The sequence below is a fragment of the Zalophus californianus genome, chromosome 5, assembly GCF_009762305.2.
Source record: "Zalophus californianus isolate mZalCal1 chromosome 5, mZalCal1.pri.v2, whole genome shotgun sequence".
NCBI lineage: Eukaryota > Metazoa > Chordata > Mammalia > Carnivora > Otariidae > Zalophus > Zalophus californianus.
In genome coordinates this window covers 75,108,686-75,132,230 of record NC_045599.1, presented here as the reverse complement: position 1 = coordinate 75,132,230, position 23,545 = coordinate 75,108,686, and the positions used below count along the sequence as shown (strand labels likewise).

At 40.1% G+C, this 23,545-nt stretch overlaps 1 protein-coding gene across 1 annotated transcript; it reads right to left on the bottom strand.

Annotated features, from left to right (window-relative positions):
- Nucleotides 1–1,966: 1,966 nt before the first annotated feature.
- On the bottom strand, nt 1,967–22,872 carry LOC113928968 (2'-5'-oligoadenylate synthase 3-like). The gene is made up of 9 exons (XM_027605377.1): nt 22,827–22,872; nt 22,093–22,284; nt 21,064–21,250; nt 18,669–18,859; nt 16,431–16,591; nt 12,047–12,171; nt 6,199–6,388; nt 2,861–3,070; nt 1,967–2,356 (listed from the first exon to the last, which is right to left on the bottom strand). Exons 2-9 carry the CDS (start codon nt 22,249–22,251, stop codon nt 2,200–2,202), a joined length of 1,380 nt encoding a protein of 459 aa, XP_027461178.1. The 5' UTR covers nt 22,252–22,284; nt 22,827–22,872; the 3' UTR covers nt 1,967–2,199.
- Between the last annotated feature and the right edge of the window lie 673 nt (nt 22,873–23,545).

The following is a 23,545-nucleotide window of genomic DNA, read 5'->3' as shown; positions in this document are numbered from 1 at the left end:
TCCTGTTGTTCTCATGTTCTACGGAGGTATAACCACAGAAGGCAAACAGAACTCTATTTTTAAAAAAGATAGAATTCATAACCTCAAATAACTGGTGTCTTCTTAAAAAATGAGTTACCTCAGGAAACTAATAACATGCTCTGACAATGCTCAAGAATGCAATCTTTGCCAAAGACATTCCAGTCATGAACTCCTCTTTGGAAATGGTCCTCTGAATTCATGTGAGCAAAGAAGAAGAAAAGCAGTGTCTATTGTTGGCTGAAAGCTCCGTGCCATCCTGAACCAACTAGTTTATCTTAGCATCTGGACTATTAGATCAAATACTTAGCAGGTGCTCAATGAATGTTTCTTGAGTAGAAATTTGCTATCAGTGTGTTGGTACCTTCCTTTCTCCTCGATGATGAGTTAATTCATTCACCAGACCTGGCTTTGTTCTACTCGACTAGTCAGGATGCACATGGTTGTTAGGTAGAAACCCAAATCGAGCCTACTAAGCAAAGAGAGAGTTTATTGGCTTGTGACACAAGAGTGTTTGTTCCAGGCACATTTGTATCCAGGAGCACAAACCAGGACTTGACCTCTCTCATGATACTGATGTGTACATATGTGCATACATGTGTATCATTGCTCATTTCTCAAATCAGCTTTCTTTTGTGTTGGCTCCATTTTTAGGCAGGCTGTCCCCTTGGAGCAGCAAGATGGTGACCAGCAGTTTCATGCTTCCCTCATAACAGCAGAAGAAATTCTCTTACCCGCAGTTCAAATCCAAATTCCAGAACTGAGTGCTATAGTGGTGTTTTAGTTCAATCACTGTGCCATTCTTGAGTCACATGTCTGTCCCCCTAGAACTAGCGGTCCATTCATCCCATCCAAACAACATAGACCTAGTGGAGAAGGAGGAGTCACCTGAGGTAAATATGGGTTCAGTTACCAAAGTGAAGAAATGTGGCCATTTCCCAAGACATTTTAAAAATATTTGTCCTTAAGAGCCTTCAGAGACAGAATGAACAATAGAAGAAATGCAGTCTCTCCAACCATTAATTGGGGAAAACGAATCAGGGCAGACAAAAAATAACAGATGTCCACTATGAATACATTGTACCATTTCCAAAAATCAAATCCATCCTCAAAGGACAAATTTTGTCACCATTAAGGATGTTCAAAAGAACATTCTCCCCTGAGGGGAAGTCTAAAAGTGTTTCCAGACCAATCACGTCACTAGACTAAGCATACAAGTTCTCTGAGGGCTCGGATGAAGGGGCCAATGCTCATTTATATGTAAGAGTTCTGTCATGTGGAGAAGCCTAATCACTCACATTAATCTGCAGTCACACTTCATACATCTTCCATGCTGATGAATCGTTGCTATGAAAGTGAGTTAGGAAATTTCCTCTGGTCTATTTCTGGTGGGCCCTGGCTTTCATTATCAGTGGCTGCTAACACTACTTAATAGAAAAGTTGATGCCACCAATTGAAAACAGTTGTGGCAAAACTGGACAGTCCATAGCCTGGGTACTTTATTTGCCCTTACTTATGGCTGAGCACCTTACAAGCTTAAGAATGGCTCCACGCCAACCCATGAGTTGTGACATAAAATGATTTTGGAAACAGTTTATTCTGGCAATCCATGATGTTTCTTCCAGATATTCCCATGTTTCCATGTAGTGATTTGTTAGTTTATGTCTGGAAGTGAACAGGCTGTACTTAGTGCAAGCCGGTTTTTGTAGGGAAGTCTTGAAAACACAGGTGACCCAAAGAAATACCAGACCACCAGGAGAGTTGAAAAGTCAACCTGAAGCCATAATGAACTAAAACTAAAAAATGGAAGTGATTTTGCCCTTTCAGTTAATCTTCTCTCAAATGACCTGGGAATTTTGTCTTACTTATTTATTCACTGTGGCTACTTAGATTTTTAAAAATGTTTTTTTGGGTTTTTTTTTTTTGGCCACGAGGCCACGAAAGCAAATAAATCCAAAAGATGGGAGAGGAGAGTTCAATTCTCCTAAAGGTTGAAATGGATTATTTTATCTTAAATGATGACTCATATCAATATTTTTGTTAAAGATGAGGTCACTAACATTGTGAATTAGAGTAAGACAATCATACTGCCTTTCATCCAGAGCACTCTAACTGGGAATATGTTCACCATGCCTTTTATTTTCTTCATGGGAATCCAAGGACAGTAGCTCCTTGCCCATTTTACCAGTCGTCTGTGAAAAGCCAAGGGGGCTCAGCTCTCACTCTGCTGAAAAGAGGCTTCAGTAGGCTATGTCTCGCCACAAGGGCAACTTCGTCCCAGGCATTGCAGGTGTCACAAACGTTGACAGTAGGATTGGCAGGGTCTAAAATGAACGGCCTAAAACAAAACAAAACACAAAACTATCCACATCTGAACTCAGTTTTGATTTGTTGTATAGTGAGAAAAGGGGATGTCAGAGTTAAAGAAGGAAGGTGGTTAAGAAAAGGACTCTTGGAAGGGTGGAAGCAAGTCCACTGAGGGCTAATACCCATCAGGAGACAGCATCTTGCTTCTGCCCCCCCCAACCCCCACCCAACTCCGATGCCCTCTCATTTTTCCTCTTCACCTCTGGAGGCATTTCCTCCCCGCTTTCCTGTCTTCAATGTCCTCCCCATTTGCCATGTGTATCCACATTTGATTCATTCTACTCAAATTACTTGTAATTCACACTTGAGAATTAAAGTTCTTTGAGAAGTAATCAAAGGGAATTGACTTTGTGCTAATTAAGGCCTTCTCATTTACAGTGAATCACAATCAAACTGTCTTTGCTCCAGACTTTTCTTTCTGGATGGCAAACATGCTTCTTCTATCCTAAGAGCATAGAAAAAGATAAATAGTTACCTTGTGTGTTTCTGGTTCACCTTTACAAAAATGGGGAACTTGGGATGGTAGTGTCTGTGCCAAACAACATCGATTTCTGCATATCGAACCAGAAGCTTGAGGACTGCCCTCATTCCCTGCACCAGGCTGAAGAGCAGCGGCTTTCCCGCCAGCTCCCAGATGTGAATGGTGAGGAGCTCCACTGTGTAAGAGGAGGGAAGTCTCCGGAACCTAGACACACAGGATGAAGGGTTGTCTACTTCCCTTAACCCAGAAAATGAAGACAGATTTATTCAGGTAGGAGATAAATTTCAGCCCAATAGACAATTTGCAGAAGAAGAAATTCTATTTTCAATCTCACTACATATCAAACAATAATTTTCCACCCCTCAGATTGGCAAAATATAAAGAACTATAATATCCAACATGAGTGAGTTTGTGAGAAAATAGACACTCACAGTCTATTGGTGAGAAGGTAAATTAATACAGTCTTTTTGTAAATTAATACAGTCAACTCTATACAAATTTGGTATGTTCCTTCCCTTTCATCAGCATTTTCCACTCTATTTCTTCTGTAGAGAATGTGGCTAGTCTGACTTGAGCACACAATGAATTTTGAAGACTTATATTTTAGAAAAGGGAAAATATTCATTAATAATTTTTATATTGATTGCATGTTGAAATGATAACATTTTTGACATAGTGGGCTAAATATATTATTAAAATTAATTTCATCTATTACATTTTACCCTTCTAGATATTGCTACCAGAATATCTAATGCTGCATATGTGGTTTGTATTTGAATCTCACATTTTATTTGTCTTGTATGATTGCCCTGTGCTGTACAGTCATTAAAAGAAGGTAGATCGCTAAGATCTCTAGGTACAGATATAAAAAGATATAGATTAAATGAAAAACAATTTTCATAGTGATACATAAAGTGCAAACCCATTTGTTCTTTGTTTTTTAAAAACTAAGCATACATAAAAAACAAATTTGGCAAAATATGTCCTAAATGTTGTTAGGGAGGTGGGAATTTGGGGTAAAGAAGGAAAATTTTTATACATTAATCTTTTAAATTGCAGTTTATGTACATCAGGGAAAAAGAAAATAAAAATTAAAGCTGAGGGTTAAAACAAACTCATGGAAGAAAAAATAAACCAAATCAGATAGTTTCAGGATTTCATGTTGGTTGATATCCAAATGTGTATTTTTGTTGCCTCGGCATTCATTAGCCATAGCAATCTCTTTTGAGGATATGTTGCAAAATCAAGCAGTTTTTTCCCTAACAGAATGAAAATATTTTCGTACTATCGCTATTGGTCATTTGTTTTTACTTAAGTAAATAAAATAGGAAAAACTAAAAGTGGACAAAATTTTTTGTCCCAGTAATGAAATAGCACACCAGATTTCAGCTGATCAATAATTCAGTTCTTGCTATACTCCCTTAGGGGTTGACAACAACAAACACCAGACTTCAAATCCATCTCCAATTGAACCAGCTAATACTCCCATGTGCCAAAAGAAAGCCATGGTTGAAAACCACTCAAGCAGGAGATGCTCTTCATATTCCATGAGAGTAAATGTAGGGGGGAGAAAGACATTTTACAGCGTGTTTACATGGGTAGTTACATACCTCTGACACATGTCCATACTATCTTATGTCCTATTTGAGCCCTTTGACATTGTTTCATTTAACCCTTTCCACATATTACATGCTCCCAAATTTGTCTTGAATAATATTTCATCATATTTGTGTGCAAGTTTGTTTGCTCTTCAGGAGCATTTATGTTGTTTCTAGTTTTCCTTATCTTAGGCAGCACAATTCTGACCATATTTACATGAATTCCTTTTTTAAATGTGATTTATTTTCTCCAAGGTTGGTCCTCTAGGTATTTCTTAATTCTTTTTCTAAACCTTTATTTTTAGTACTCTTTTTTTATGACATTTTTAATATAAATGGCCTCAACTCTTTTTTTGAAATCAAGTAATAAATAAACATTTTTTTTACTTTTTACTATCACTTTTTTTATATAAGGGAATTACCTTGACAAATGGTTTGAATATTTTAAAATCCTAACACATAATAAATATTTAATACAACATTACCAGATTACTTTCCCAAAATAGAAAACCAATTACCATATCATAACATATGTGATCCAATTTCCCCACAATACCACCCTTTTTTAAGTCTTACAATTATTGTTCTGCTATATTAATAGATAAGTTTCTTTTTCCAGACCTATAAATGCTCTCCATCAAAAAAAAAAAAAAGTGTTAGATTTCAAAACCAGGGCTGTCATCTGACCAAGGATCTACTTAGACAAGAAGCTTTATTTCTTTGTTCTTCTATCTTTAATAATAATTTTTACTCAACCAAATGAGAAAAAAACATATAGAATGTGTAGAGATATTTAGATACAGGAGATAATTATACAGAAGTAATACGTGTTTTTGCAAAGTGACTAATATTTTCAATGGTAAACAGAAAAATATACAAAGAATAGAGTGTGGAATTCAGATGAACAAATCAAGAGCATTAGCAACTTTATGCAAAGACAAGACATATTCCTTGTAGAAAGTGCTGTATATAAATATGTTATAGTAAATCCCCTGTCTCTGCTATTTCTGCCAAATGGAGAATTCATTTCTACTTCTTTACCAAAAGTTTATCTTAAAATCCTCAAAGGAGTCACTGAGTCTCCCTTACATCGCTTCATCATAAGTTAGAGCCTGTTCCTACCAAAGGCAAGGGAAGATACAAGAACATGCGCCTGCAACTCTTGAGGACCCACCTTCTCTGAAAGACAGCTCTGCCTTTGATAGAACCAGCTACAGAGGAAGGAACAATTGAGGCTTCAAAGAGTAAACGTCCCATTCAAATTGTTCTAGTAGTTTCCCTTTCCTTTTTCCTGTGCCTTCCTTCTTTGCACCAATCCATCTGGTTATGCCACTGAATTTTTTTTTCAAAGATTTTATTTATTTATTCATGAGAGAAAGAGAGGCAGAGGGAGAAGCAGGCTCCCAAGGAGCAGGGAGCCCAATGCGGGACTTGGTCCCAGGACCCTGGGATCATGACCTGAGCCGAAGGCAGACGCTTAACCATCTGAGCCACCCAGGCGCCCTGGCCACTGAATATTTTTGTTTCTGTTCTTTGGTTCCTACCAAACCATTATGTTGTTTTGAAATAATGTAATACAGATGTTCCATATTCTGCACAGCCCTTTCTCTCTCTTTCTCTTTCCACATATTCCCTCTCCTCTGCCTACCAAGGAAAGAGGTAGGGCCTGGAAGTGTAAAAGAAAGGAACATGAAAAGAGGAAGGCTCACTTGGTGCCCGTGTGCTGGTACATACTTATTTTCCTCCGTGGACCTGGCAAATGATGTCTTGAACCAGTGTATCATTAAACGAGTGAGCTCCTTCACCCTTGCCACAGACGCCTTGACAAAATCCACTTGGTATGGCAAGAGGGCCAAGGCACACAGCTGCGCCATGTCCCTGTCATCACAGAGGTACAGTTTGCGGTAAAGGTGAAGTTTTAAACCTGTTCACACCAAGGAACAAAGACTATTGTGAGTATTTGCTCCCTCCTCTCCTTTCCTGGTTTCCCCTGATACAAATGAGCTATATTACTCTGATTAATTAGACCTTGGTCATTCAAAACCAAACAGTTTTTTTTTCTTTTTAGGAATGTTGTTCTAGTTTATCCAAGTCATTCAAAGAGAAAGCTTCAACATCACGATGCCGGAGCAGTTCAAATGAGCAAACTCTGGTACGAGCAACTCTGATGAGGCTGATTTTCTGTCTATTTGCAGAGGAAGTTTATTTCCCAGAAGCATATTTCATTACCTTATGCAAATATCATCTACAATAAGCTAAATGTCATCAGGCTCTCTCAACAATAACCTATATAATCCCCCTTGTTTAATATCTAAATTGTTCCTATTTGTATACATACTTGCAGAAGAGATTCTACTACCTGGACTCTTGAGGGAATTTATTATATTTATAAAGGTAGAGATGACTTTAAAGATGCATTTAAGTCAAATTTAAAACAAATAATCCATTTCAGTTAGTGATAGACTAAAGAGGGAGGAAAACTAGATTAAATGTCAAGAATGATCAAATAATCATCTATAGCTTAATACTACAACTCAGGTTGTGCTTATTCTACTTGTATGAATATAAATGTTTAGTATCTTTGATCGTAATCTATTCAAATTTTCCCAATTCAACACAATTAGAAGTTCTAATATGAATTTATTTTGGACAGCCCTTATATTTACCTATCCTTCTGCCCGACTAAATTGTCACACAATGACACGCTTGTTAATTGTGGCAAATTTCGAATCTACAGTACATATATTAAAGTTAACTCGGGCCAGGAATTTTATTTTACTTATAAAATACATTTTTACAAAAATAATACTTATATGCCTTGATCTGGATTCCTAATTTCAAGCATATCTGTACAGTCTTTTCATACTGGTCCAGCTGTTGAGGGACAAATCAGAGATATAATAGTAGGTTGATTATCAACAGATTAGAGAGTAAAATCAAATTCCATAAGTGAATAGAGTTATATATGGCGAATATTATAACAAACATATTCTAGTCCCAAACTTCCCAAGCAACAATTATTAGAACTATTTAAAAAAAAAAAACAAAGACCTTTCAGTTTTACTGGGAGGCTCTCTGCCTTTCTTAGCAATCAGACTCGGACAGAAACTCAGATTTATGATGATAAAAATAAAAGAAACAATAATTTAACTCAAATTTTGGTATTCAGTAGGTATGTCAGGTATTTGATGACCTACTCTAGCTGATAAAATGTCAGGGATTATCTCCTCAAAGCCACTACTATATCAACATTTCCCCTCCTTCAAAGTTCTTCACTGGTAGGAACCCAAGTTAGGGGTCTCTAACTTATTTTTGAGGCTTATGATTTTTTGTTTCTTCTCTGTGTGACTTAGGTGAGTCTTTATTTTATCGTCGTCATATCATCTCCATCACTTGTAAAGCAGGAATACTTAGCTCCCTTGCTTTGAATCAAATACTATTCTAAGTGCTTTATAATTATTAACACATTTACTCTTTGACATCCCTGAGATACAGGAACTACTATTCTCTCCAGCTTACAAATGAGAAAGTAGAGTCCAAGAGGTTAAGTAGGTTGCCCAAAGTCAGGATGGCTGGGAAATTAAGCCATCTGTTGTCACCTTACTGCCCTCTATTGCAGGTTAGATCTGAGCCCAAATGCTTCCTAACTGATGGCTAATTCAGGGGTTCTCAGACGTTAATGACTACAAGAATCATGTGGGAATCTTTTGAAATGCAGTTTCTCATTTAGTAGGTCTGGGATGGAGCCCAAGATTCTGTATTTCTAGCACATTCCCAAGTGACGCTAGTAGTGCTGATCTGAGAATCCTATCTGGAGCAGGAATGTTATCAGTCATGGTCTTGTCAGATCTCAGGGCTCTGGGCTGCACTGTGGCACACGGGCCATGCTATTTTAGCACATATGTAAGATGTGCAGGGAATAACATCAAGATGCCTGTGAAGATTTGAGGTGATCATCTGAGTCTTGCTCTGACAATTATTAGTGACATATAGTTGCCCACTAAAATTCCTTGGAATCCTAGGACTTGTCTGAGTTGCTGGACTGTTGTTGTCCTATAAAACCCACTCCCCATCCTCAGTGGAGAGAAGCAGGGCTACCTAATAATTTCAGGCTTTTTCAATTCATTTCACACAGCTGTGCTCAAGAATTTAGGGGACTTAGAAGCCAATGTAAAACTATGCTTCTGCTCCTCTGGGAGACATTTTCACTTGAGAGCTACTGATATAGCCTCAAGTCCTCAAGACAATTACCCAGGAGCTGCTGTTGGCTAACAATTGTGCTTTTGAAGTCTGCACACAAGAGAAAGAAAACATTTGCACAAATACGAGAGCTTTATGAGCCTATGGTAAGACTTAAGGAGATGGAATTATATTTTTTAAAAAATAACTATTCATTGTACTAAGCATTTTGCTACATGATTTCAAATTAAATCTCGTATTTTAATTCTTGCAACTATCTCTGTTTTATAGATGAAAAAAATGAGAGTTTTACATGACTTACCCAAGGTCTCATAGATAATATGAAATAGATCTAGGATTTGGCTGCAAGCCCAGGGTGTTCTCTCCATTATAAAACTTGGATGTTGTATCAGACTACACAGGTCCTAGACAGTCTGAAGGACCTGGACTTACATCCCAGCGCTTGCACGTACTGGCTACATAACTGTGGGTAAATCGCTTACATTTTCTAAGGCTCAATATTTTAAATATTCAAACTGGAGATAGTAGCTTTCTTTTAGGGTTTTTTTTTTTTTTTTGCAAGTCAAATGAGATCATTTAATCAGATTACCTTTAGGGCAATGAGAATTATGTATGGCATATAATGGGTGCTGGATACATCACATCATTTCAAAAAGAAAAAAAAATCTGACAGGATCAGCAAGATTATCAGAGCCAAGAGGACTTAATAAAACTGTAGGATACCCTAAGAGTCCACACTCCCTTTCCCAGGACCCTATCTTATTTCATAGTTCCCCATACTTTTGTCTTATTACAGATGATGTTATATTAAAATGACTGTTTTATGTGTCTGATTTCTCCTCCAGACTATAAACCCCCTCACATCTTATTCATGTTTGCATCCCCAGTGCTAATAGTTCCTAGAAGGTGTCAAGCATGGAATATATGTGTATTAACAAATTATAGCACAACAGAAGAGAATTTGAATATGAGCAGCACACTGTCCAACAGTACTGATAAGTAAGAGAACTACATCAAGAAAGTCAACATGTTCCTCTGGAGTCTGGCTGAGAGGGTAGGACCAATGTTATGTTTATTCATTCCCTTTATTCCATAAATAGTTATTGAATAATAAAGTGCCAGGCACAAAGACAAAGCTTATGCTCACAGAGCTCAAAACACTGTTGGAAGCCAAACCCGTGCACAGTGACAATGCAAGAGGATCGTGCTGCGGCAGTGATACAAGGAGAAAGGAGAAAAGCAGAAGAGGCAGGTCTAGGAAGGATTAGAGAAGGACGCTGAACTGACGCTGAGCTGAGTCTTGAAAGGTAAGCGGAAACTTCAAGGCAGGGTGTAGGATGAGGCAGGTTAAGAAAAGTGTATCATTGGGGGTGCCTGGCTGGCTCAGTCGGGAGAGCTTATGACTCTTGATCTCAGGGTCATGAGTTCGAGAGCCTAACATTGGGTAGAGAGTTTACGTAAATAAATGGAAAAAAAAAGAAGAAAAGTGTATCAGTGGAAACAGTGTGCAAGAGAGACAGGAGAAAGCGTAGAGCTTTAGGGAAAAACAGATACTTCAGGATCACTGGGCTCATGAAACTCTCCTCTACAAAATGTGAGCTCCAAAAGAACAAAAATCTTGATCTATCTAATCCATTTTAAGTATTTACATGGTAGATATTCCACAAATAATAGTCCAATGAGATAAATAAATGAGATCAACTAAAATGTTTGATACATACTGCTAAGCTATGGGAAGATCACTGGTCATGTATTGGCTCATGGCAGTTTCATATCTGCCTATTGCTGCAAAGAGAATATATATATATATATATATATTTTTTTTTTTTTTTTTTTTTTTTCAAGTCAAGCAGAAGACTAGATTCAACTTCCAAGTTCTCTGGAGAATGTATTTACATCTACATAAATCACTTAGTCATTTGGTCTCTGCTTGGGCTACTATAACAAAATACCACAGACCAGATGGCTTAAACAACAGGAATGTACTTTTTCACAGTTCTGGAGGCTGAGAAATCCAAGGTCAAGGAACCATTTGGTTCCTGGTGATAGACCTCTTCGTGGCTTGCAGTTGGCTGCCTTCTTGCTGTCACATGGCCCAGAGAGGAAGTTCTGGGGTCTCCTTCTCTTCTTCTGAGGGCATTAATCCCACCAAGGGGGCCCTAGCCCCATGACCTCATCGAAATCTGATTACATCCCAAAGGCCTCTCCTCATAATACCATCACACTGGGGGTTAGGGCTTTGACATGTGAATCTGGAGGGGCGCACAACAGGTCCTTCATCTTCTTGCCTAATGGAGATACTTTATCCCCCCTCTTTATACGTATGACTAAATTTTATACATCATATCTCATTCCAGATATCACGTCTTAGGGATAAAAATAGCATCACAATGGCCATAACAATGTCATTCTATGACTCTGTCCTTCTTATTTCCCATTTCTTGAAGGAGTTCCCTCAGATTTCTCCCCCATCTAAGATGCGCCCATTAACTAGCTTACATGTGCTTGCAGACTCTTTCTATACCGCATGCTATTTGCTATCACCACCTTATCCCCATCTCCTGTGCAGTGCCATGTCTTCTGCGGCTGCTGTTACTGAAGGCATTGATGGTCCTACCAAAAACAGTATTGCCATCGGGGTGGTCATGCTTGCCAAAGGCACAACTGCTTCTGCCAGGACCAGGAAAGTAAGAGCATCAAGGAGAGAGGCCTGTTCTTGCCTCCTCTTCAGTCAGAGTGAGGGTGCCTCTCGGCTGCTCAGGCACCTCTGGACGCCTTCCCCGCTCACACAGTAACCCCAGAGCCGCCCTCCGCCACCCAGGCTGCAAAGCCAGGCTGACCTGAGCTCTGGCTGCCACAGCAGACAGCCAGGAAACAGCTCTTCTGCTTTTCACTCACACTTTTTGGAAATCTTTTTCCAAGAGACAGGGGCATGCGTCCACTGGTGCTGAGTATTAAGCACCTCTCTCTTTAACACTGATCTGTTGAGTTTGGGTCCATGTTGTGTTTCTAACCCATCTTTCCCACTGGAGGAGACTCATTTACCCATACCAGATGGTGGCTGAATCCTGGTGCAAACTCAACTTAGGCTCAAGTAGGGATTCCTGCGCTCTTTCTCTACTCCCTCATACTAGACAAATAGTCAATCCTTGATCAAACTTTTCAAATTAAAAACTGGCGGCATAGAGATGCATGGTTTTTACATGCTATAGAAAAGAAAAAGGGCTCCTAAAAAGACTCCATGTTCCAGTTCTACTGCAAGCAGGCTGGTTGCCTAAGCCTCGTTCAATACTGCGTCCAGATATAGTCAGTCATCTATAAGTACAACCTGAAAAAGCAGCCATTTTAAGGCTTCCCGTGAAACAAGAAAAATACATCTTACCTGTGGAGGGGGCAGGCCCCAGGACGTCACAGTAGGCCATGATCTCAAAGGAATGCCTGTGAAGACCTTCCGTACATATAAAATTGAATCTTAAAGACAAGGGTGCTCTCTTTCCCATTAGGATCCTTAAAAAAGGAACATGACATGTCATGAGAAATAATAGAGAAAGAAGGAAACACAAGATGATGTTCAATCATCCTTCCCCTTACTCTAGCCCTGCTACTCCCTTGGATATTTCTTGAACGTTCCAGAAATGGTCCCTCCTCAGGGTCTTTGCAATTGCTGTTCCTATACCTAGAAAGTATACCTCATCGAAGATGATCCATGTGGCTCCAGTCCTGGCTTTATTCAGGTGTCTGCTGCACCAGTTGGCCCTTCCTGGCCACCCTTTAAAACAAGAACTCCCTCCCTGTTCCCTGCCCCCTTCCCCTGCTTTATGTTTCTTCATAGCATTTAGTTACCACTTGGCATTATATTATTTGCTTATTTCTCTCACTATGGGGTGTTAGTTGAACAAAGGCAGGAGCTGTGTATGTTTTGTTCACTGCCCTGTCCCTAGTATCTGGAACATAGTAGGTGATTAACAAGTAACTATTAAACGAATTATCATCTGCATATGGATTGGGGCACTAGATATTACTAATCATGAATATGATGAAGTAAAATATTTTAAAAGAAATCAGACTTCTACTTCTGGATATAATGGAGTAGTTTAGAGAAGACTGGTGCTCATTAAGAACAACCAGAAGATTAGATTTTTAAAAACCATGCGTAAGCATATTTGAGAGGCACCAGGGATTTGATGAAGCTGGAGAGGCTGAAGTCCCGTGAGGGAGGGGACAGCAGAGCATGGAGAGGTGGACAGATACTCTGCTGCTTTCTTTCTGGGGACATAACACTGACCTGGGGAATAGACAAGAGACTGAAAACATGGATTTTGTTTGGGCAAAGAGAGGCTGCTGGGATTGAAGAAACCAGCAGAACCCTGCCGAGCTCATGGGGCTGACACAATGTTAAGAGACTTGGAGGCCACAATCCTGATGAAAAGGGAAGGGTGGAGAGTTGAACCTGAAATATGACCTCTTCCCTCCAAACATCTGCTGAATTCTGAAGATGCTTGAGACAAGTATGGTTAAAGAAACAAAGCAGGACCTCTTGAAGAACTGAATGGGATTGTTGACAGTCTTGCCTTGCCGGGGTTAGACAAGATGGATTAGGGTTCAGTCTCAAGGGCTGAGGAGACAAGGACTAGGGAGAAGTCCCTGGTGACATACTAGGTTGTAACAATGGTCCATCAACTTGGCCACACATTAGAAGCACCTGGGGATCCTTAAAAAAAAAAACCAATGCTCTCGCCTTCACACATGTTTTTTTAATGGGTATGAAGAGTGACGTGGGTAATCAGCTCTCACTCTATCCATCTGGTGAAGAAAGAAAGCGTAAACCCTCTTTGGAAAAAGAACATCGGCTAAAGCATCTAAGATTTTTTATGCATGGTGTCCTGGCTTTAATCTTTAAAAATCACCAGAAATTCCAAGAGACAGGGCTATGGGAGACATGGCCATAGGTATGTGAAGCTTACTGGTGTGGATACCAGAGAGTTTGAATGAATTATTAGATCTACTGAGGAGTTCAGAGTTCTGGAATGGGTCAAGGTTAATGAGGATGTCAGTACTATCTTAGGCTACCCTGCATACACCTTACAGTCCAAGGAGTATCCCAAAAGATTTTTGCTAATATTAGTAGAAATGAGGCATGGGTCATAGCAGTGCCTGCCCATGAGCCCTCAGGTGATATTATTTGCCACTTCCTGTTCTTGTCAGCCCAGTCCCTGAACACGTCTTGTCTTGTCCATGTCTTATTAGGACAAATACCACGTCCTGTGATGTGGCTCTAAAAGCCTTAAGATGCTCTGCCTGGATAATACAACGAAACAGAGAGTCCTGTTTTCAAGACCTCTAAATCAAAGCAATAAGAGATAATGAGGAGAAGTCCCCATTATAACCATAACCATTAGAAGCGTGACACATATTTTATAGCCGTGTCTCCTTAAAATCTGAGAGTAAGTTTTCCTATTGTGGTTTTTTAATAATAAACACACTGATGTGTAAAGAGAGGAGTACAGTTCCTCTGGCTTGTAAATGATTTCCAGTACCTTGGGCTTATTGGGCAAGTCTCCTGAGGTTTCATTCACAAGCAGGGCCCAGCAAATGACTGACACAGAAGAGTTGTTGTTACCAGTAGGTTAAGGCATACGCTAGTTTCAAAGGAAAAGTGCTGTTTTTTTTTTTTTCTCACACCCATCTCTCAAGATAGAGTAACCGAATAGCTTTAAAAATAACTGCAACAAACAATATATCACCAAAAACCAGGCATCAACTGAAACAAACTCTACTCTCTCAGTGGGTGGGAGTCAAAACCAACTGTCAGACACACGTATCTGCTTCTTTTCCTGTTTAATTTAATTTTCCCTTCAAATGAATTGTGGTATGGTCTTGGTTGCTCTGAGTAGTGCAGAAGAAAGCCCAAAAACGCCTGCTGTGTACAGATCTCAGCACAGGACAACACCTTGGACAAGCTGCCTCCTTCCCTGCCTTCACGTTCCTTCCTCAGTTTGCCTCAAAGCCCCATTCCTCAGCAAATACGCTCCTTTTCAGCCACCGGAACCATTCAGCAAAACAAAGTGTAGGATAAAATAGATCCTGGGCTGAATTAAAACAATTAGTCCCTGGAAAAATCACTCGGGGGAAGAGAAAATGAATAGGCACTTAACAGGTAAAGGAAAGACGGTGGTTACCTGGGAATTCAGTTCAACTTTAAAGGGTTTCAATTAAATTATTTAATGAGTTGAAAGAATAGAAGGAACACAGATGAGAAAATGAGTTTGCTTGGTTTTAGTCAGGAACAATTAGAGCAAATGAACCAAGGTTTTCAGGGCTGTTATTTTTCATGGGTTTTACTTCAAAACTCATTCTGGAAATCCTTCAAGGACTGTTTTTCTCCAGGAGGAAGGGCACCTGAGATATGGAGGAGGGGAGAAAGCTTTAGGGAGAGTGCGTCCATAAGGTTCTTTGAAGTTGGGTGGGCAAGGAGTATAGAAAAAGGACCTAACAATGAAAACCAAATATTTTGATTCCAAATAAGGTCACCATGGGAAGGGTATAGCTTAACTCTTATTTTTAATGTGTCTTTAGAGTACATTAACATTCTGTTTTGATAAATAATAATAACAATGGTGTAATGTACCCTACAGTTTACAAATTTAATGGGGAAAACTTGGAAGAAGCAATGGATAAATGGAAAACACATTCTCCCCTTTCTCCTTTTTGTTTTCTTTTGTCTTAAAGGTGGTCTTTCTCCATCCAAAATGTAATCGTATGTGAAACTCCATCATTTCCCTTTCTGCCTTTCCAACCCAATGGACTTCATTATAGTCACCATGATGCCATTCATCTGACGTCTTTTGCTAACTACCACAATTTAGTAGGTGTTTGGTATTCCTGAAGGTAGTGTTCTTCAATAAAAGACACATTCAAGCTACTTCTCTATACTCAGTGGAAGCAAGGGCTTCGTAATGAATCTATTATTTAAATTAAGAAACAGTCCTAGGGCCCTGTTTTAAAACATTGATCTTATTTTCACATTTAAGTGGCACCTAGTTTGGTCTATTTTTCTCAGTAAAAAATGTTTTCTTCATTTTACAACACAGATATTTGCATTTTTCTTCATCCACAATTCACTAGACTGAAAAAAATAACAGGACATGTAAAAATGAAATAGAAAAATAAATAACATGTAAAGGCTTTTTCATTTCTTTCTTTTTCTTTTTTTGGAACTTACCAAAACACACACACACACACACACACACACACACACACACACACACACACACACACTCACACACACACAACCCAGGCCTGATTAGTTCAACATTTGGAGCAAAGAGGAGACATTGTGTGTAATGTCAGCAAAGCCACATCAGCAAGAGACCCCGGGATACCGCTGAAGGGAATGTTTATCAGACAAATGTGTCTCAAAGATTCTTGGTACTTGGAGGCACCTTTCCCACCCCTTCCTGTTTGCATTCCTCAGAGTCAGATTTCAGCTAAGGGGATGGAAATTAAATAAAGGTGCATTGGAGAAGACATAATTAGTCCTTAAATCACAGGCTCTCAAATTCATGAACTTTCATTGAAAGTGTAGCTAGAAGTCTTTAAAAAAATGCCTCTGGGGCAATCTCTCCGTTTCCTCCCAAGAATTTAATGTTAGCGTACACAAATAATTATTACTCAATAATGCCCTTTTGTGACAAGCTAAGAGTTTCCCTTAGCTGACTTTTCCACCTGTGGAATAAAAGAATTCACAGTAACACCTTCATCCAGACCTGTTTCCATGAGAAGTTTGCTTCAAGTTTTCTCTCAGAGCATCCAACCCTTCTCTCAGTTGTTTCTTGCAATGGTTCACATTAGCAAACACATCACTGAACAACACGATGTCAATCTCAGAGCATCCTTGGGTATCAGTCCCCTTTACATAAGAACCACCCTGTGAGACAAAGGATATAATGTGGGTAAAACCAAACTAACCTTGAGGGAAGAATGGATTTCAAGTCATAGCATTTTAGGGTCAATTAACATTGTGGAATAGCTTAAATATGTGAGTTGAACCCCCTGGTCCAACTTGACAGAAAAAAGAAAAAGACGGGAGAAAGAGAAAGTAATCTATCATGGTCTACTGAGAACGGAGCCTCGCCTATGAAAAAGAAAGTATACTCTGCACAAAAAGCCTGAAAATCCTTGTGAAGATTTACAGCCACAAGTTCTCAGACTCTTTCTGCTTAGAAGCCACTGGCCTGGAAGGAATCTACAGGGGCAGGAATCAAATTCACCACTGTACAGCCCAAAGCTCACCATGGCAGTCCTCAGTGAACACCCAGACAGGTGGCTCCAGCCCTAAGTGCCCTAACACACACCCGACCCATGAGAGTCCAAACCAGAAGTGACTGCCCTTCCTGGTGGATGTCATTTGCTATGCTTCTAAATAGATCTCGAATGATTTTCCATAAAGTGTTCTGTAATTATAGTTAATGAGAATTTACTTCAGATCTCTTGCTAAATGTAATTTTATAAAAGTCAAAACGTTAAGTAATCAACAGCACACCGTTGCCTTCTTTAGCACTCAAGGAGAACTTTAGGTTGCCAGTTCCTGAAAGAATCTCTTTGTCAACGACACACAGTGACAATGCTTTTTCACGACAATACAAAGCATTCCAAAGCTTGGCTCCAAAGTCGTTCTGTATCTGCTAGTCGTGAGGACTAGCTCAGATGGGTGCCCCGTGCCACACTGTCTCTCCCCCACCCTAACTCCGTTCTTAACACAGTTCTCACTAGTGCAACTCATTTATGAAAACTGTTCCCCATTAGAAATCATAGTGACAAGGGAATATGAGAAATGGAGTTTTTAGCAGCCTTAACCTGAGAGTTCTCAATACACTAATGTGTACTGTCAATCTCCAAGAATGGAATAAAGGGCACAACAATTCTGCTACTTAATCCATCAGTGGCCCTTGTTTTGAGCAAGCACCATGCAGGACCCGAATCAAACACTGGCTTCCGATTTCCAGCTCTGTGCCCACACCTTACTCTATAGAAGAATATACATTGTTTCATAGTCAGGGTTTTGCCATAGGTATCTTAAAGAAGAATTTAATCACACTCATAAATCATATTTGCTATTGAGTTACATTAAAAAAATCACTTTTGCTTTTATATAAATGTATGGCTTAAAGACGATTTGATAACGATTATATGTGCATTTGGGGGGCATCTTTTAAAATTCTTTATTTTTTTAAGTAATGTCTACACCCTTTGTGGGCTCAGACTCATGACCCCGAGATTAAGAGTCTCCTACTCCAACTACTGAGCCAGCCAGGCACCCCTATGTGTGCATTTTTAAATGAAGGAGTAGAAAAATTATCGTGAATAAAAGGCCCTCAGAACTGCCCTATATTTTTTCTCTAAACACTGATTCGAGAGTATGCACTGATGGTACTAATGTTACCAATAATAATAACAATAGGGAGGAAACCATACCATCCCTGTTATTGGGATCCCTTTCCTGTTTTCAGGCCATTTTTCTTCAAGGAAATTTTCCGTGCTCTGCGGACAGCCATTCCTGGACACACGGAGTTGTCTTTAAGTTGACAGGGAGCCCATCAGCGCAGCACCTAATTACTTCCACAGGCAGACTGCTCGGCCATGAAGCAGGGCCCTGGGGGACAGGCTCAGCTCCTTTGCCTGAAAGCCCCTTAAGCATTTACAAATATCAGTCAAGTGTGAGCCAGTTCCTTGGCCCTGCCAATGTAAAGGCACTTTCATCCCTTGGGCAAAAACTGCCAACCTTAATGGGCTCCAGCTGTCGCATGGTTGAGGGCCTGCTCCGCCAGCCTGAAGCCTACCCTGGCATTTCAAAGGGCTCCTTGCAGGCCGTGTCACCCCATGCAGGAGGCAACACTGGCCTTTGAACATGTGCCCTGCCCAGTTGATGTGCATTACCTCCAGGAGAGAAGAATGGCTTCCGTAGGGCTGTGTGGCCTGGCCAGAGGGCCGGGGGCTCAGATTACCTGGATCACTCGGGTGGCCGGCACCGGAAAGCAAGCCTGGATCCGCATGAGCAGGGCCCCGATCTCAGCCACACAGGCAGCGCTCAGAAGACCTGAGGCTGGGCGGATATTTTCATCTGCAAATCTCTGTAGCTCTTGGGGACTCTGACACTCCAACATATTATGAGGTGAAAATCCTATAGACATTTGGGCTACATAGAGAAATAATCAGTATTTGATATTCACTGCACAGAAATAGATGTGTGGCTAAGGCAAGAATCTAATTTTATATGCAAATTACATCTAGTTAACCACCAGGACTACCTAGTTGTAAGTCCCTCTAGACTTAGCTGACATTTAACCCTAGGTCTCTAGAGAGAAATGGCTGAATTTCTTAGGAAAAAATATACCGCCGGTCTTATGTGAGGAAAAAGAAACCTTTGCTCCAATTGACTAAATCACTTTAAGTTTCTAAATGAAAAACATATATGTTAACAAGTTTCAACAGAATGATCCCAGGGTACAGAATTCCAAGTTAAACCATCTATTAAAAGTCTGAAATTGTCAGCCTACAGGCCATAGTCTGCCCACAAAATGTTTGGTTTGGCCTGCAGGGTGTTTTCAAAAAAGGAAAAACTGAGCCAACATCTAGAAATCAGGAGATAGTACATTATTTTTAAAGAGGGACATCATAGGTGTGTGTTTGTTTTGAGCCAGAAGAGCTGACAAGACTGACCCCACCCTTCACAAGAAGGAAGTGAATAACTGAGCAACTAGGTTCAGTGAAAGGGGCATGTGAACTAAACCGACAATAGATAGATTCACAGGAGAAGAGGCATACACATTTTACCGATGTTAACATTTTTTTTTTAATATGAACAGGGTTCTTTACAGAAAAGAAATGAAAACTCAAAGTAGCAGTGAGACCTGGGGGCTTGTATACCACTTATACAAAGTACAATAAATTGTGGACAAGTGACTAGACAAAGGGAAGGGAGTTTGGGGCTTCTAAGGGCAATAAATTGTGGGAAAGTGACTAGGAAATATAGAGGGGGAACTAATGGAAGGTAAAAGTTATTAAGGTTTGTTTATAAAGATTCATGTGCCATCTCTAGGTCTCCAGTGATAAAGGCTACTCTCCTGGTCCCAGTACAGGGGAGAGGGAGAATTGCTGGCTTGCTTTTAGGCAGGGAGAGCAGAGTGTTTCACTTACTGTGTCCCAACTGCCTCACCTCCAAATAATCAATACACCAAATTGGCATAATTTGGGGTGGCACATGCTGAGCCCCTCCAACAGCAAAGAAACTTTCATAATTTCTGCACTGGATGGACTAGGGGAAAAAAAATCCCTGAATATCTGCAATCACAAGGTGGCCCTCATTCAGTTTTATACAACTAATTCATATTAGCACTGAGAATTAATATTAGATTAGCCTCTGGCCAGAGGAGAGCTCAAGTGCCTTAAAGAATTCACTAATACTCTCTGGGAATGAACTTTTGACTGGACTTTCCTCCTCAAGCATGTAAGGAACATTCACAAGAATTGAATATATATACTCAGCTACCGATAAAACTTAGCACATGCCAGAGAACTAATATCCCACAGATTACATTCTCTGGCCACTGTGCAATTAAATGAGAAGCCAGTAACAAAATAACTAAAAATACTCCATACTTTAAGAAATTTTAAGAACCACAGAACTTAAATAAACCACCAATCACAGAAGAAATCATAATGGAAATCAGAACATACTGAGAACTAATTAGTAACACAAAACTTTGTATCAACGCTCAAGGGATACAGAGCCCCTAGTGTAAGCTTTATCAACTAAGCCAAGTTAACAGATAGTTGGTTTTTTTTTTCTTTTGACATTTTTATTCTTTTGCGTGAAACATAACATCCAATTTATATACTACTCTCTTTAGGGAAAGTTCATCAAAAAAAATGATTACTTTTCAGTGACATCCCTGTATCCAGAATCAATTATTACTTCCTGGAAAAATTTTTATTTTTTAGAAGACTTTCATAGAACAGCAGTCACCAGTTAGTTTAGAGGACAGAGCACACATAGGAGAGCATAGATCTTAGTTTTGTGGTTATTTTTGATATGGACAGACCACAACCTGACTCCCACTTGAATTCCTGACACGGTTCCACTTTTGACTGCAAGCCCATAGAATTGTGCTGTATTGTCTCTGTGAATGGTACCTTGGTTTCCCAGCTTCTTCCTCAAATCTGGCTTTGCAAAATTATTCTCCGTCCCTGCCACCCCAAGAGCATGTAGTTCCAAGCTGCATCCTGGTTCCATCCTCTCCATTCTCTATTTCCTAAAGCCTCGCGCTGAGGGAAAACCAAAATCTGGTTTCTATGTTGCATAAATATGCACAGAGGGGAAGAGCCAGGCATCCTGTTTACCTCTCTTACTGACTGTGAAGGAATGCTCTTGTATTTCATGGTTCTCCCGACTAAGGACTGTTCCAAAGCGCCTTGAACACATCCTACAGGTTTTTGATATTTCTGTAGCCATATGCCTTATATTCCTTTCTTCTAGATTTTCCCAGCTGAGCTTGTGTGTCTCCATGGTTGCCCTCTCCTGTACAGACTGAGAAAAGTAAACATATAACATAGGAATTACAAGAGCTATTTGAAAGTTCTCCTCATCTTCATTTGGCTTCTCACTAAACGCTCCCAATCATGAGCAGAGGGATTCTCATTCTGTTTCCAAAACACAGCAAAGCCCATTCGTTCTTTGGATATAGATAGAACACTGCGGTAGGTTCATAAATGAACCATGAGAACCATGGTGCTGGAAAAAAGACACATTTTTTTTTTTTAATGGGGATGGGTTAGCCGGTGATGGGTATTAAAGAGGGTACATATTGCATGGAGCACTGGGTGTTATATGCAAACAATGAATCATGGAACGCTACATCAAAAAATAAATAAAGAAATAAATAAAAAGCACTAGGTTTTGTTTTATAAAATCAGAAGAATGACATCCTGGCTCTTTTTCTGACGTTTACTATTTGGAAGCTTTGGGCAAATCATTTCACCTAACTGGGTCTCTGCTCCCTCATGTGTGAAAGGGGGAGGAGGAGGGAGGGAGGTACATTCAGGTAGCTCTAAGGTTACATTGAAAGTAAAAATTCTGGGGCTGTGAGACTCCTATCACGTCACAAGCATTTGGGAATAATGATTATGACCACAGCAGCTGCTCTGGGTGCAACACTTGCACCCCGGGAAATCTGCCGAGCGTCACCAAGGAACGGCAGCCCCGGGACGGGGACCCTTGCTAGCGGGCTCCCAGACACAGTCATGTGCTTCCCTGCTGCGTCCCACCACCTGGCCTATGGCCAGGTTCTGATATTTAGTCTCCTGTCCATAAATCTCCATTAGGGGAATGAAAAACCAAATAAAAAGCAGGGGTGTTTTCCCCACTTGTACCTCACTGTGATCGTGCAGTCTCTCCCTCAGGACTTCGTGGCCACATTCTTCGCAGTGAACTTTTCCAAAATGCTTCTGTCGAAGGTGATACCTCAGAGCCTTGCAGCTGACAAAATCTCTCCCACAGCACTCACATTTATAGCATTTCAGAGCCCACATCCTTTCCCAATGAAGTATTAGATGTAGATCCTACTGATGACAAAAACAAAAAGCATAAGCCCTTTGAAGAAAATCTAGCCCCTCACAGTTCACTAGAACAGAGATGTTACTTCTAGTGTGCTAATTTGGGCTTGGTCCCATGAATGTCTTCTAAGAAATTTCTCCCTCACTAAAATCAAACACAGTACCTTATTTAGATGAGCTGTTTGTAAACTTGGGCTTATAAACAGTAAGGAGGCTGTAACATCAGTAAAACCCAATGCAAAATCATGTCTAGGTATATATGCACATTCTTCTAGAAAGGATTTCAAGTGAATCTGTGGCCCAAAAGACGTTAGTAGCTGCTGCTTTAGTTATAATCTTTACTCAAGGACTCTCCAAGAGCCATTGTCTCTTCAATTTTTACCACCCCACGAACTCCCATATTTGAGAAAGTTATCATGAGTAATGATTTATACATGTCTTTTTAATCACTCCCTGGATTTCTAAAAGTAGTTAAAAACAAATAAAAAGCAGGGTGGGGGGATGGGTTAGCCTGGTTAAAAAAAAAAAAGATAAAAAGCAGAAGTTTGTACCAAGAGACACAGTCAGGAAGATGTTGGCGATTCCAGTCTCCAGCGGGCTGCCCCTGAAACTGTTTGTTTTTCTGGTTGCCAAGCAACTCTGCTTGGCGTTTGTAAAGCTAGTCCTGAAGCTTAGAGCTCCTTCCTCAGAGGTTAGAATTCTGGGATTTATAGTTACCAGTGTCTTAGCAATTGATTAGATCCAACTTTTCTTATTTTTGTAAAGATTTGCTTATTTATTTTAGAGAAGCAGGGGGAGGGATAGAGAGAGGAGAGAAAGAGTCTCAAGCAGACTTCCCTCTGAGCATGGAGCCCAACACAGGGCTTGATCCCAGGACCCTGAGATCAGGACCTGAGCCAAAATCAAGCATCGGCTACTCAACTGACTGAGCCACCCAGGCACCCCAAGATGCAACTTTTCTAACTGTACTCATAAATTATTTTGCATTTGCTCCTGTAATAAATTAATACAAACGTCAGTGGCTTAAACACACAAAATTATTATCTGACAGTTCTGTAGGCCAGAAGTCTGAAAGAGGTCTCACAGGCTAAAATCTAAGCATTGGCAAGGCTGAGTTCCTTTCTGTAGGCTCTGGGTAAGAGCCACTAGCTTGCTTTTTTCTCAGCTTCTAGAGTCAACCCACATTCCTTGGCTGGTGGCTCCCTTTCTCCATCTTCAAATGCAGCAAAAGTGAGTGGAGTCCTGCTCACATCACATCGTTCTGATCTAT